Source organism: Sycon ciliatum, chromosome 7 (genome assembly GCF_964019385.1).
Source record: "Sycon ciliatum chromosome 7, ocSycCili1.1, whole genome shotgun sequence".
Lineage (NCBI taxonomy): Eukaryota > Metazoa > Porifera > Calcarea > Leucosolenida > Sycettidae > Sycon > Sycon ciliatum.
Genome location: NC_088649.1, coordinates 22,704,749 through 22,719,068, shown reverse-complemented (window position 1 = coordinate 22,719,068; position 14,320 = coordinate 22,704,749). Strand labels below are relative to the sequence as shown.

General features: G+C 46.1%; 2 protein-coding genes across 3 annotated transcripts in view; both read right to left on the bottom strand.

Moving 5' to 3' along the window:
- Nucleotides 1–14,320, bottom strand: part of LOC135821185 (uncharacterized) — a 130,156-nt gene that overhangs the window by 41,561 nt on the left and 74,275 nt on the right. Inside the window, exons 13-15 of one of the 2 annotated variants that reach the window (XM_065334253.1) lie at nucleotides 5,626–5,811; nucleotides 4,384–4,506; nucleotides 3,504–3,692 (exon numbers count right to left, since the gene is read on the bottom strand). In XM_065334253.1, coding sequence (XP_065190325.1) covers nucleotides 3,504–3,692; nucleotides 4,384–4,506; nucleotides 5,626–5,811 — 498 coding nt within the window. The remainder of the gene's footprint in view (nucleotides 1–3,503; nucleotides 3,693–4,383; nucleotides 4,507–5,625; nucleotides 5,812–14,320) is intronic. The other variant, XM_065334254.1, reaches the window with a different exon arrangement.
- Nucleotides 11,279–14,306, bottom strand: LOC135821184 (uncharacterized). Its single transcript, XM_065334252.1, has 2 exons — nucleotides 13,066–14,306; nucleotides 11,279–12,363 (listed from the first exon to the last, which is right to left on the bottom strand). Exons 1-2 carry the CDS (start codon nucleotides 14,302–14,304, stop codon nucleotides 11,515–11,517), a joined length of 2,088 nt encoding a protein of 695 aa, XP_065190324.1. The 5' UTR covers nucleotides 14,305–14,306; the 3' UTR covers nucleotides 11,279–11,514.

Below are 14,320 nucleotides of genomic sequence, written 5' to 3'. Positions count from 1 at the left end.
TCTGCGAACAGTGATGTGCCCGAGGCAGCTGCGGGCAGATCATTGACGTATTAAATAAAAAGAAGGGGGCCGAGGATGGAACCCTGGGGAACTCCGGATAGTACTGTTGTGTCGGCCGAGGACGTCCCATGTGCCGTGACGTACTGCGTTCGCCCAGTTAGGTAAGATGTCAGCCATAGCAGGGGATTGCCGTCTACAGTAAATGATCCACGAAGCTTGGCCAAAAGCCCCCGGTGCCAGACGGTATCGAAGACCTTGGCAAGATCGAAAAAAACAGATCCCGACTAGATCTCCAGCATCCCGATGTCAACACACTAATTGCACCAGGCGCGTCAGCTGGAGGGTGGTAGAATCGCCTCTGCGAAATCCGGACTGAGCTGAACTCAAACGTGACGAGACATGACAGTATAATTAGTCGTAGAAAACGCGCTCACAGAGTTTGGAAACACAGGACAGTAGAGATATCGGACGGTAGTTTGATGCTTCGTGGCGGGACCCTTTCTTGTAGATTGGTATAACATTAGCTGTTTTCCATGCAGAGGGAAAACGACCAGTGCGGAATGATAGGTTGAAAATCAGACATAAGGGGTATGCTATTGAGGGCGCAAGGGACTTTAATACCAGATTAGTGATGTCGTCTGGGCCCGGTGCCTTGTCAGACGGTAGCTTTCGAATGTAACGTCGGATGGCAGCAGTCGTAGTAAAGACAGATGTGAGGCGGTCAACCTCATCCGACTCCTCGGCAATGGGGGGAATGGGTAGAGAAGGGTCATCAGGCACGGCCACTGAGGCGAACTGAGGGTTCAATGCAGTGGCTTTAGCTGAAGAGGTAGTAGCCTGCTGCGAAGAACTAATGGTGAGTGTCGGGATGTCACGAGATACTTTATGATTTTTTAATTTGTTCACAACCTGAAACAGTGATGGGCGGTTTTTGTCCTGCAGCGTAGCTTGTACGGACCGAATGAATCCCCGGTATTTCGATCGAGTCAGACTCTTCACCAAGTTCCGTTGAGATCGATATACATGCATGTTAAGCTGGGTTGGGTATTTCTTGCACATACTGTAGAAATCGTGCTTTGCCTTAATGGCGGCACGGAGGGGGGCATCAACCCAAGGTGGCTGACCTAAACGTCGGCATGAGGGGGAGAGTGGACGCCGGAAGAAGTACCCGAGGTGCTTCTCCATGGCCCTGCTAAGAATAGAGTGGAAAGACGAAAGAGCGTCATCCATGTGCGAGCTGCAGCGGTGACATTTCCAGTGGACATCAGCCAGTTCAGCATTCAGGTCATCCCATACGCAACGTGGCACCAACTTGAAATTGTAACCTGGGGGTGTAGGGGTAGATGTTGGGAGGAAGTGATGTTGTAGGGTTGGATTTTTGGACGTGACAGGGAGACGGACTCGACAGATGAGCTGCACGTGGTCAGAGCTACCCAGTGGAGCGGCTGAATCAACGGAGAGGAACTGCTGGGGTGAATTTGTGACGATGAGGTCCAAGCAAGATGACCGGCCACTTGGGCTCCAGTGCGTAGGGAAGTTGACCAGTTGCTCTAATCCGAAGCACCTGAAGGCAGTTTCAAGGCACTGACCCACCGGGGTTGTCCGATCACCAGCCAACCTGCTCGAGTTATGGGCATTGAAGTCACCGGTGAGGAGTAGTGTGGATTCAGATAGATTAAGTGACAGAAGGCAGTCTTCCAGACCATCAGAATAGGCCTGGATATCCGCCAGGGTACCACCAGGAGGTCGGTAGGTGGCGCAGACTATGAGTGGACGTTGGGGTGAGTTGGCTGTGCGAAGTTCAAGCCAGATGGCCTCCAAGCCGGGTTGCTGAAGATTCGCCAGAGGCTTCACCGATGTAAAGGAGCCACCTTTCACCAGTATGGCTACCCCACCATAACCTCTGGTAGGATTGTCTGATCGAATATTAGAGGTGGGACGATCCAGTCGATGAACTCTGTAGCCTGCCAATGAGAAGAGGTTGGCAGGGGACAACCATGTTTCACACAAACATATAACCTCCGGAGAGTAGATGTTGCACATAACAGTGAGTTCCGCTACTTCGTTGACCACTGAGCGGCAGTTGAGGGAAAGGATGGTAAGGGCAGTATGGATGGGAGGATAAAAGGGACGGGCCAGTGGATTCAGTGTTCCAGTAGTGTTGAGGAAGACAAGGTTACTTATAAAATCATGCTGCATGAGTTCCACAGTGGGGCAAAAAGGTGGTGGCTGAGAGAGAGAGAGTGGGTGAAGTCATAGTTAGTTGTAGGAGGTAGCAATGCGGTCAGATGCGAATCGCCATTCTCGTACACGCAGCGTTTCTGGACGAAAGTCGGCAGACATAGATCGTTCAAGGTCGGATTCCGGGAGAACCACGTGGGCAAAAGCCTGTCCGAAGTACTTCGTTTCCGAAACTGAACATTTTATTACGGAGACTCCCCTGCCGCTACACCACTTCTCAATGCTCTCCGCAGAACATCCAGGGTGGACGTTTCCCACATAAAGGGCTTTGCATTTTGTTCTGGATGCCGCTCGTAGGGTTGTTGATTGTTTTGGTGGGCGCTGATAGTAGGATGTGACGGCAGTCTTAGATCCGGAGGAGTGTGCTGTGGATCGTGGGTACTGTGATATGTGACGTGACCTGAGTGCCTGGGTGACTTTAGAAGACTATTTATTACGATACGCCTACTGGACATGACGAACTCAAGACGAAGACTGCTTTTTCGCACACCAGCAACACTCGCATGCATTAACACCACGTACACACGACGTACACGAAGTTACGTAAAAGAGTTGGTGGACAAGCCGTTGATTATCCACTCTCATTGTAATATCAAAAAGTAATCTTTCTAGACCAAAGAGTGGTATACAGTCGACCTACCCTTATAACAATAACCTGTATAACGATATTACCCTTATAACGATATTTTTCTGCCAAACCAAATCACTCCATTGACTTGTGTATACAATGCCTTACCTCTATAACAATATTGCTATAACGATATTACCCCTATAACGATATAAAATGGGCTGACCACTCGACATTTTCCATTCTATAACAATATCTAGCAGGCAACATGTAGAGCCCACTATCCAGGTAGGGCAAGCTTCACTTGATAAGTTGCTGGGACATGACGACATGCAATGGGGGCGCCACCAGTGGGCACCTTGCTGTGCACATAATATAATATGCATGTACGTCAGTTTTTTATGCTATGAAGAGTGTAAAAAATGAGCAGAATTCATGCATTATGACGTATGTGTATGAAATAAACCAGTTTGTAGCAGTTACCCCTATAACAATATTACCCTTATAACAATATTTCTTGGTGTGACGCAAATATCGTTATAAGGGTAGGTCGACTGTATTTGATAAATAAAGATAGTCCCTGTCTGTACTTGTGAGATATTCTAGGGGGAATTCCCTATTATTATTGAAATGCAAGTTCAATTCCATGTGCAGGGTGGAACTAGTAGAAGCCATGCAAAAACCTGTCACATACCTACACATGTCACTGAGCCATTCCACTTCCCAGCGCTCTTTTCAAATGCTTCGCATGCGAGTGTCGATCCACTGGAAGCTGAGAAGAATCCCTTATTGCAGGTTACCTGAACAGTGCCGCCTCTGCTTCGACTCGTGCCTGTCACTTGACCATTTAATTGTTGCGCCTCTGGGCAGTAGTCTTTGATTGCTGTATGAAAACACACACACACACACACACACACACACACACACACACACACACACACACACACACACACACACACACTCTCACACACATATACACGTACACATAGAAACATGCAGAAAACATGCATACAGTTAACTTCGCTAGTAAAGACTGCGAATTTAATGACAAGTCGCGAATAACGACAGAATTTCCAAGCCCAGAGCAAAGTCCCATCTAACTGTAATACATAACTATAATGAGACTTCGGGTATAACGACACTTCACGAAAAAGGATACTTTTCCGATGCCCCGCCGAGTGTCGTTATATGCAAAATTAACTGTATATAAACAAGCATGTACCATGTACCATGTCCAGGGTCATTTGATAGGAAATAGCTTCCCTTGGTCCCGGTTGCAGTAATGGTTTGCGACAGGCGGTCGCCTCGGCAGGCTTTACTGAACCAGCTTCTGAAAAACTGTTGGGAATTAAGGTGTGACTATTGATCCAAGAGTGTGGTGGTGTTCCTGCGGATGCAGAGAACTCAGCCTTTGGCCGAATCTCACGCGAACCGTGAATTTTTTTATAAAAAATAAAATGGACCATGGAAGTACAAGTTACGGTGTAATTTTTTATTTATTTTTTTACTTTTTTATTGTGGTTCTGATCATTGGCTCACATGTGCTGTGCACGTGTGCAAGTTTTACGACTTACCAGAACAAGATGTGGCCTGCCAGCTCTGGCCTAGAGGGCAGCACTCGTAGGAGCCGGCAGTCTTGAAGCAGGCACTGTCTGCGCTGCAGCTGTGCGTCTTGTTGCTAAGGCATTCATCCAAGTCTGCATCGAGAGCACAACCAACGTTTCCATCAATGCCTAATTTAACTTTTTAATGATTGGGAAAACTTCAAATCGTGGACGCAGAACTTCAAATCCAAAGGATTAATAACCTTTATCCTCCCATTGTTCCCATATGGAAAAAAAGTCTGAAGAAGAAAAGTAGACTGTCACCATCAGGACTCGAGCCAGGGACGTTCGCTTGTGGCCAGTGGTGCTTTAATCACCAATAGTTAGTATGAATCATCTATAATTGTTATAAACCGGCATCTGGATTTATCTCATCACTGCTGCCTGATGATGGCCCCGTGCGGGAAGAAAAAAAAGCTCGGAGCTGCAGCGCATTCTTTCATCCTCTTCTACATGTTGTACGAGTCATCCGAAATGCAGAGCAGAAGAGTGAGAGAAGGGGATACTGACGTCCCTTCTCTCCTGCCTATCGCTTGACCGACGACGGGTTTACATCTAGCCTTAGAAAAAAACGTGGTAGGCCGAAAAATTATTACATGAGCCACGTTCAACAGAACAGACATACTATAAACGTATAGAAAAAGCGGCGAGGGGAGAATAGTTCCAAAAGAGAAATCAATAGGGCTTGAAAGTGATAATGTCAGAAGTCAAAATCTAACGACAGATAACGCCCTTTGGATCCACTTGGGTCCAGTTTGTGTATGGGTCCACACACGTTTGGTAGTTTTCCTTCGCAGCATAGTGACACATCCACCAATAGTGATTGGACTAAGCCTTCCCGGTCGTCGACCCATACATACCGGTGGATGTGTCACTATGCTGCGAAGGAAAACCACCCAAACGTGTATGAACCCATACAAAAACTGGACCCAAGTGGACCCAAAGGTCATTATTTTCTCGTTAGATTTTGACTTTTGACGTCATCACTTTCAAGCCCTATAGGATCAGCTAGACCGACACCATGAATACTTCATCTTAAAAAACTGATACGTGGTGCACGATTCCTAGTTTGAAGCTGTTCATTGTAACATAAGGATAAGTAGCGTCACAAGGGTGATAACCATTTCATTGTTTTTACATATTTTACATTATAGAAAGTGCAATCAATGAGTGATTCATCTGCATACGCATACCGCAGTAATGTCCCCTCACCTATGCACTTGTTAGTGTCATTCCACTTAGCAAAGTCAGCCACCGACGGATCTGCGACGCACACTGCAGACGCTGCTGGAACTGATAACATCAGCTTTGCTCCACATGCGAAATGCGCCACTGAGTCAATGCGAGTTTCATCGCTGTATGTCACTGTGCCACCAGTAATATTAATCCGTGGACAACCTAACGCCAGACGGAAAAGAGGATTAAAGTTACAGGGAAGTATGCCATTGCACAACCGAATTACATTGAAAGGCTGATTATGATGTTCCCCCTTGTGCAGGTAAATCGGTGGAGAGAGATATTTAGCGGCAAAGAGACTATCATTACACGTTATGTGAGCGAGTGCTCACACTAGGCAGTGCCGTAACGAGCAGGGAATTGGAAAATGCACTCCGAGCACGTGTAGAACTCTAGTGAAACATGAACAGGGTCAGTCTGTGCTGTGCGTGGTAGATCTACAGTTTGAATGCACTGCAATGTATGATATAGTAGAATTCTAGCCAAACCCACACCCCTTACTCTGTTTCAGAGTGCCCTGCTCATTTGTCGATTTTTTTGTGTTTTTCATGCCACTGAACGAAAATGAAGTTGGCAGTAAAATACTAGTGGGTTTGTACGGCATATGCGTCCGGGGTGAAGTCAGGGGTTTGCCCCTGTACGTTGCATTTTCCATGACAAGACAATTCTGGAGAGTCAAAAATTGGGTTACACGGTGAGTGTTCCCCTGCCTGGCCCCATACTCATTTTTGACCTGGCTAGAACCCTGTATACACTACATTATTCTGTAAACGCCATTGTTCTAACGAGGCGCATATGTTGTAACAGTCCCGTGCCATCTCCACAGTGGGACGACGATAACTACATTTAGAAGACTGTTTATTAACACGACGACGAAACACAACTAGACATGACGAACTCAAGCTGAACTCAAGACGAAGACAGCTTTTCACACCACAGCAACACGCGCATGCACCAACATGACGTACACACGACGTATACAAAATAACATACTACAACACATAACGATTTCCCAAAATTGACTAGTTTACGTGTACCAAAGGTAACGATTCTCACGCATTCTCAGCGCTCAATAGAACAGTATATGTATAGATTTTTGGATAACGATTTCTATTTTAACGACAGATTGCTCCTCGTTAACTCGTTAGTTAGAGTTAGCACTTCGTTATATATATATATATATATATACTCAATCTGCGGACAGAACTGTTTCGTCCTTTGTGGACTCGTCAGCGCAGCACAGAGGAAATGAGGCCGAACCGGATAGCAATGGAAATAAAAATTTCCAATCAGGTCCGAACGTACCTTGCCAGAGTGCTCAAACTGACAAGTCAGTGAGCTCTGCATTACGCAAACAGCAAAGGCACTACCCCACGCAAGAGTGCTCAACTGCTACAAGAGCAGGAGCGAAATACTCAATCTGCGGACAGAACTGTTTCGTCCTTTGTGGACTCGTCATATATATATATATATATATATATATATATATATATATATATATATATATATATATATTAAATAGAGATGTAGGCGAACAAAATTTATATACACACAACAACAAGGTTGTCAATTTCATAATACTAAAAGCTTTTCACCCATTTTCATCAGTAGTTACATGGGAATGAGCAAGAACGAAAACGAAGCCAGTATTTATACTGGGGGTAGAGAATCAGCAAGAATATTCTTACGCGCCTCAAGTTCACACTACACTACCATAAGAATGTATGGAGCAGTGGAAAAATGCGGGAAACAACACATGAGGGGAATGCAGTACCAGAACAAACACGTGATAAAGTTGTCAGTCCGGTTGCAGCTTGAACAGCCGTAGCACCTTGATGTGCTTCTTTTGTCGACACAGCTCTGGCCTCAAACTGCGAATGTACGGCTGTTCAAGCTGCAACCGGACTGACAACTTTATCACGTGTTTGTTCTGGTACTGCATTCCCCTCATGTGTTGTTTCCCGCATTTTTCCACTGCTCCATACATTCTTATGGTAGTGTAGTGTGAACTTGAGGCGCGTAAGAATATTCTTGCTGATTCTCTACCCCCAGTATAAATACTGGCTTCGTTTTCGTTCTTGCTCATTCCCATGTAACTACTGATGAAAATGGGTGAAAAGCTTTTAGTATTATGAAATTGACAACCTTGTTGTTGTGTGTATATATATATATATATATATATATATATATATATATATATATATATACACTCAGACACAAAGGATCGTCAGGCGAAATTACTGGTCAGTCGGCGTCACGCATTTTTCACAAAAATTTGCGTTTCACCTGCGGGGAGAGTATGCGTGTACTCGAGTCTCATCCTGAGCACGTTTTTTTCTCCGTTTTTTTCAGCTCCAGTATAGCTGTATTTTTCATTGCAAAGCCGTCCTCGATTGTTGTGTTCGTTGTTCAAACGAAGTGGACATTCAATCATGAAGGCAGAGGACATAGAAGCCTGATTGGAGTTTCTCGTGGCATAGGACGGCCACACACAGACACTTTGGGATTTTCTGAATATAAAATACCGTACGCACGATGCTGAGATCAATTTGTGCGATATCAAATTGTTTGTGATCTACCACATCGAGCAGAACGGGATCCAAACACAAGCTTACCGACGGTTAGGCTGCCGACCTGACTGGAAAAATGATCCCTGGCTTCACCAGACGCCAGAAGTCGGACACCATGTCCCTTGCCGCGACGTCCATCTCCAAAAAGAACTCCATCTTCGTCGTGAAAAGGCTTGAAATACTCAATATTCAACCGAGATTCGCGGTCTCACCCTTTCTCAGATCGAATCATTTTTTGTTGTAGCAGTTGCAGGGCAGTTCCCCGCCACTACTTCAACAGAAGATGGCTCCAAACCATGCCTGGAACATGCCATATCGAGGTTGCAAGCCACCCATCTCAGCACTTTTTTTGAAGAAATTCAAAATTTCAATGGTGGAAGATATACTATGGAGAGAATTTCAAAAAGTATGTTTCGCGGAGCGATCGCTCAACCTACGTCATTCAAACTTTGCAGGATGGTTCAGACGTACATGCTAGGCATGGAACCACAGAAGATGATATCATAGCTGACACACAGAGTCACACACACAGCAGATTCGTGTGCACAGATACTAAATTAGTGGACGTCGTCATCTTCTTCCCGCTGATCTCAAATGTACTATGACGTGCTATTTCGCCTGACGCTCCAAGTTTCTCAGTGTTGCTACTCTGAGTTTCGTGCAAAAGCACTCTTCAGGCAACTTACTCTTCTCTCACATCAGTATCCCTTTACATACCAGAAAAGACGAAAAGAAGCACCCTAGGTGGGAATCACAGGTGGAGAAAAGAAGCACGCTAGCCAGTCTAGGTGGGAATCACAGGTGAAGATAAATGTGGCAAGTGTGGTAGTGTGAGCAATCGCGCAGGCCGGGTGGTGTGCATAAAGTGAAGTAGGATGCATGCACATTAGATAGCAGGAGTTCTGTATATGTGTAACAGATAGCAAGCGCAGTCTACAGTTCAGGTCACCTCCGATAGGAGGTACTTGGTGCTGTGGCGACATTTTGTGACCAGGCTGCATCTGGTGTTGAGGAGCGATGCCTTGTCACTCTTCATTATGGTGATCTTCTCCGATAGGCATAGGTTGCACCGCTTCGAGGTTCTTTTGTAGGCGCTGGATCTCTGCCTGATTCTCCACGAGATGTTGACGTCTTCACCTGCCTCCTTCAATGCCCATGCATGCTTTGACAATTCTGTGCTGTTTCTGTGTGGGGCATTCCGGAACGATGACGTGTGGTTGTTGAACCGGAGTTTGAACGGGGTTTCGGAGATGCCGATATACTTCTTCCGGCTGAGATTGGAGTCCACTGTAGCTTCGTACACTATCTCGCTGGCGTTGCAGTCCCCGTTGAGTGGGCAGTTTGCTTTGATACGGCAGTTACATCTCTTTTCTTCCGGCTGTCTGAGGACTTTCGCGTTGTGGCCCTTGATTATTGAGGCTAAGTTAGGCGAACAGCTGTAGCTGACTTTGATCGTGTTTTTGTTAAATATTTTCTCTTTGAAGAGGCTGCCCCCACGTACGCTGCAGCTCTCTCAAAAAGTGGCTTCAACTACGCACTCGTCTATAACGAGGAACTGGCGAACACAGAAGGACAAGCCAGGAGGAAAAAGAATCGGAAGAGGACCATCATTTGGTTTAACCCACCGTACAGCCAATCCGTGAAGACTGATGTTGGCGCGACATTCCTGAGACTTGTCAAGCGCCATTTCCCAGAAGGATCTGCCCTCAGAAAAATATTTAACAAAAACACGATCAAAGTCAGCTACAGCTGTTCGCCTAACTTAGCCTCGATAATCAAGGGCCACAACGCGAAAGTCCTCAGACAGCCGGAAGAAAAGAGATGTAACTGCCGTATCAAAGCAAACTGCCCACTCAACGGGGACTGCAACGCCAGCGAGATAGTGTACGAAGCTACAGTGGACTCCAATCTCAGCCGGAAGAAGTATATCGGCATCTCCGAAACCCCGTTCAAACTCCGGTTCAACAACCACACGTCATCGTTCCGGAATGCCCCACACAGAAACAGCACAGAATTGTCAAAGCATGCATGGGCATTGAAGGAGGCAGGTGAAGACGTCAACATCTCGTGGAGAATCAGGCAGAGATCCAGCGCCTACAAAAGAACCTCGAAGCGGTGCAACCTATGCCTATCGGAGAAGATCACCATAATGAAGAGTGACAAGGCATCGCTCCTCAACACCAGATGCAGCCTGGTCACAAAATGTCGCCACAGCACCAAGTACCTCCTATCGGAGGTGACCTGAACTGTAGACTGCGCTTGCTATCTGTTACACATATACAGAACTCCTGCTATCTAATGTGCATGCATCCTACTTCACTTTATGCACACCACCCGGCCTGCGCGATTGCTCACACTACCACACTTGCCACATTTATCTTCACCTGTGATTCCCACCTAGACTGGCTAGCGTGCTTCTTTTCTCCACCTGTGATTCCCACCTAGGGTGCTTCTTTTCGTCTTTTCTGGTATGTAAAGGGATACTGATGTGAGAGAAGAGTAAGTTGCCTGAAGAGTGCTTTTGCACGAAACTCAGAGTAGCAACACTGAGAAACTTGGAGATCCTTTGTGTCTGAGTGTATAACCCCGCTCTGTCTTAGGACATTGAGCACTTTTTGCCGACGCAAGAAATACTTCTATTGTTCTATATATATATATATATATATATATATATATATATATATATATATATATATATATATATATATATATATATATATATATATATATATATATATATATATATATATATATATATATATCAGGTTCGGCCTCATTTCCTCTGTGCTGCGCTGATGAGTTCAAAAAGAACGAAACAGCATGCTGTCCGCAGATTGAGTATATATATATATATATATATATATAATATTATGGCTTTTACAGTACTACATGGATGCACACCGCGCATGCATGTTGTGGAGAAGGGCAACTCATTGGTCAATGCTCGTATATCGCGATCTAAACATGTAAAAAAGGCGTAGTGTGACAGTAGAAAGCGCACTGAATGAGTTCTTCACCTGCACACATGTTTGTTTGTTTGTTTGTTTCTTTTATTTGAATTCGTTTAGAGCACAGGCAATTCTGCCTTCTCACCAGAGGAAAAACCTCCGGTTTCTGCTAAGAATGAATATAATATTATGAGAGAAGGAAATATTAAAAAGAATCATAACAATCATGATAATTCCAAAGCACAAAGTTTGTATATAATTCAAATGGGTGTGTGTATGTGTAAGCATGCAGTGAAGAAAACACCGAGAAAACATGCAGTAATGTGTAGGGATGCCGAGCAAGGTGGTTACAAATTATTAATTCTGTTCAGAGCCAGTTTAAAGGCAACCGCCGCACTGTGGAGGCGAATATCGCTGGGAAGGGAATTCCAAAGAGTGCTTCCCACAAATGTCAATGACTGACGACCGGAAGGTCCAGGAAGGAAAGGCACTTGCAGTAGCCGCTGCTCCTGTCCTCGAGTAATTCGGCGATCATCCCGGGATGCTTGGCCTGTGTTAGCCATCAACTGAAAGTAGGTGCAGAAAAGAGGACTTGCAAGATCATGTAGGCAACGGAAAACAAAAAATAAAACCTTGTAGTTAAAAATGTGAGTTAGGGATCGAATAGATAAGCGCACGAGGAGGGGGGCTGTGGATGCACGGCTGGAGAGTCGGAAAATTGCACGAATTCCGGATTTGCTGGATTTGATTAAACGACTCTGCAGCTGCTGTGTCAGCGACGGGAAGAATGCATTGGATGCGTACGTTAGTCGTGCTTGCACAATGCCAATGTACCAAAGTCTGCGGGCTCTTATGGGCAGAGATCGCCCATGGCGCCATAGCTGGCTGATGGCGACTGACGCCTTCTGCACAACACTGGAGACATGGGGCTGCCAGGATAGCTGGTCATCAATGGTTACGCCAAGGTATTTGGCAGTGGAGGTAACAGTTAAGGCTTGATCCTTACATTTCACGACTGGTATGTCGCCAGTGAGTCCCCGAGGTTGAATTACCATGACTTGGGTTTTGCCGGTATTCAGCAGAAGCCCAATTTCGGAGAGCCAGTCAGACAGACGTGTCACAGCCGTAGTCAACGTCTTGCAAACAGTGTCCAGATCTGAATCAGAATAATCTAGGATGATGTCGTCCGCGAACTCCTGATGAACAACAATGCAAGGTATGACGTCGGAAATGTCACTCGTGTAAAGGACAAAGAGAAGCGGCCCAAGAGCACTGCCTTGGGGCACACCTCTTGAGCATGGGACTGCATCAGAAAGAGCCTCACACACCTTGACACGTTGAGTACGACCAGACAGATAGCTAGCCAACCATAACAATACTCTGCCATTGACTCCCAGGGTGAATAGTTTATCAATCAGACGTTGATGTTGGACACGGTCAAACGCTTTTGACATGTCAACCATCACAATACCTGTGTATTTTCGCTCTTGTTTGGCCAACAGCCAACGGTTGGCGGCTAGAACTAATGCATCTTCGGTAGAGTGCATTTTCCTGTAGGCAAACTGACTGCTAGGTAATATGCTATGTTGCGTGAGGTATGCTGTGAGTTGCTTCTTTACAAAGAACTCCAAAATCCGGGACAGAATAGGGAGCAATGACACTGGTCTATAGTTAGTAGGGGATGTTGCATCGCCACTCTTGAACAGTGGACTAATGTGTGATGTTTTAAAACACACTGGCACAGTACCTGATGTCAAGGATGCATTGACTAGGGTGGTAAATGGAGGTGCCAGGACATGTGAACACTGCTGCAGTACAATTCCAGGAATGTTGTCACTCCCAGATGCTTTGTGAGGACTCACAGTTTGCAAGCATTGTGCAACATCAGACACGCTTACCGGCTGAAATGTTGAGAAGCTAGATGCAGAGGCTGGACCATGTGGTATATGCAGCTCAGGTGGCCGCATAGGGTCATGCACAATGTCTCCAAACAATTTACTGAGTGACTCAAGCGGCGCTTCAGGTTCTTTCCGTGTCTTCTGTCGGCCTGTGACATCGTTCATGACAGCCCAAAGTTGCCGTTGATCTGATGTATCACATCTCTTAGTGAAGTACAAGTTGCGCAGACTCCTGTCCAACTTCCGTGCTTTGGAGCGAGCTGATCGGTGTGCTTCTTGAAGGTTCTGATCGGTTTTGTCTCGGAGCCAGAGACGATGCGCCCGGTTCCGTTCACGAACACTTGCCACTAACTCATCTGTAATCCAGGGGCAAGGACGTCGAGATTTGCGGCGCCGTTCCCGAAGTGGAGCATGTTTGTCTTGAGTGGTCTGGATTCCCGCAGTGAGTGACGACGCAAGCACATCCACACAGACAGAGTCACAGGTAGTTAGCGTCTTCTCCAGGTCACATGTAAACATATTCCAATCCACTTTGTGCAAACAGCGAGTCTTGCGCAGATGCTGTCCCTTCAAGTGGTGACTTGCTGAAATTGGCAGCCTGGCAAGTATTGCAGAGTGGTCACTGATATCCAAATGTATGGTCTCGCAAACACCCTGGATCGGGGTGGTAGACAAGAATAGATCCAGTAGTGTGGCAGTACTGCTGGTTACTCGGGTAGGAGATGTGACGTGGTTGCGAAGGTTAAACTGGTTGAGTACATGATGCAAAGGAGTCACAGCATGGGCATCATTAAAGTTTACGTTGAAGTCTCCTACTAGCACAGTTGTGGTCTGCGGTCCACTGCAGGCAGTCTCTAGGTTTGACTCCAGCCCATCCCAGTAGCCCGCAGATTCGCTAGGTGGTCGATAGCAGCAGCCCAGTAAGACCGTCTCATTGCCTGGTCGACCTGGGGCTAGAATCTCCAGCCACAGCATCTCCAGCTCACACTCGAGGTCACGTCTTCGACGGACTTGCAAGGACGTATGACAGTAGAAGGCAACACCGCCTCCTTGCCTGCCTTCCCGATCTTTGCGGAACACACTGAAATGAGGAATGTTTACTTCTCTGTCTGTTACATCGGCTGACAGCCAAGTTTCCGCAACGCCTAGGATGTGTACTCCACGGGTTGAGATAAAGTCTTCAATTTCTGCTACTTTTCTCCTAAGGCTACAGACATTTAAGAAAGCTACACTGGTCATGATCTAATACGATATA

Bases quoted from the DNA above. Each gene is read 5' to 3' on its own strand.
- LOC135821184 (XM_065334252.1), bottom strand. From the start codon at position 14,304: ATGACCAGTGTAGCTTTCTTAAATGTCTGTAGCCTTAGGAGAAAAGTA. The intron at 12,364-13,065 runs GTAAGCGTGTCT...GTTGTTCATCAG, and splicing joins GCTTCTCAACATTTCAGCCG to GAGTTCGCGGACGACATCAT.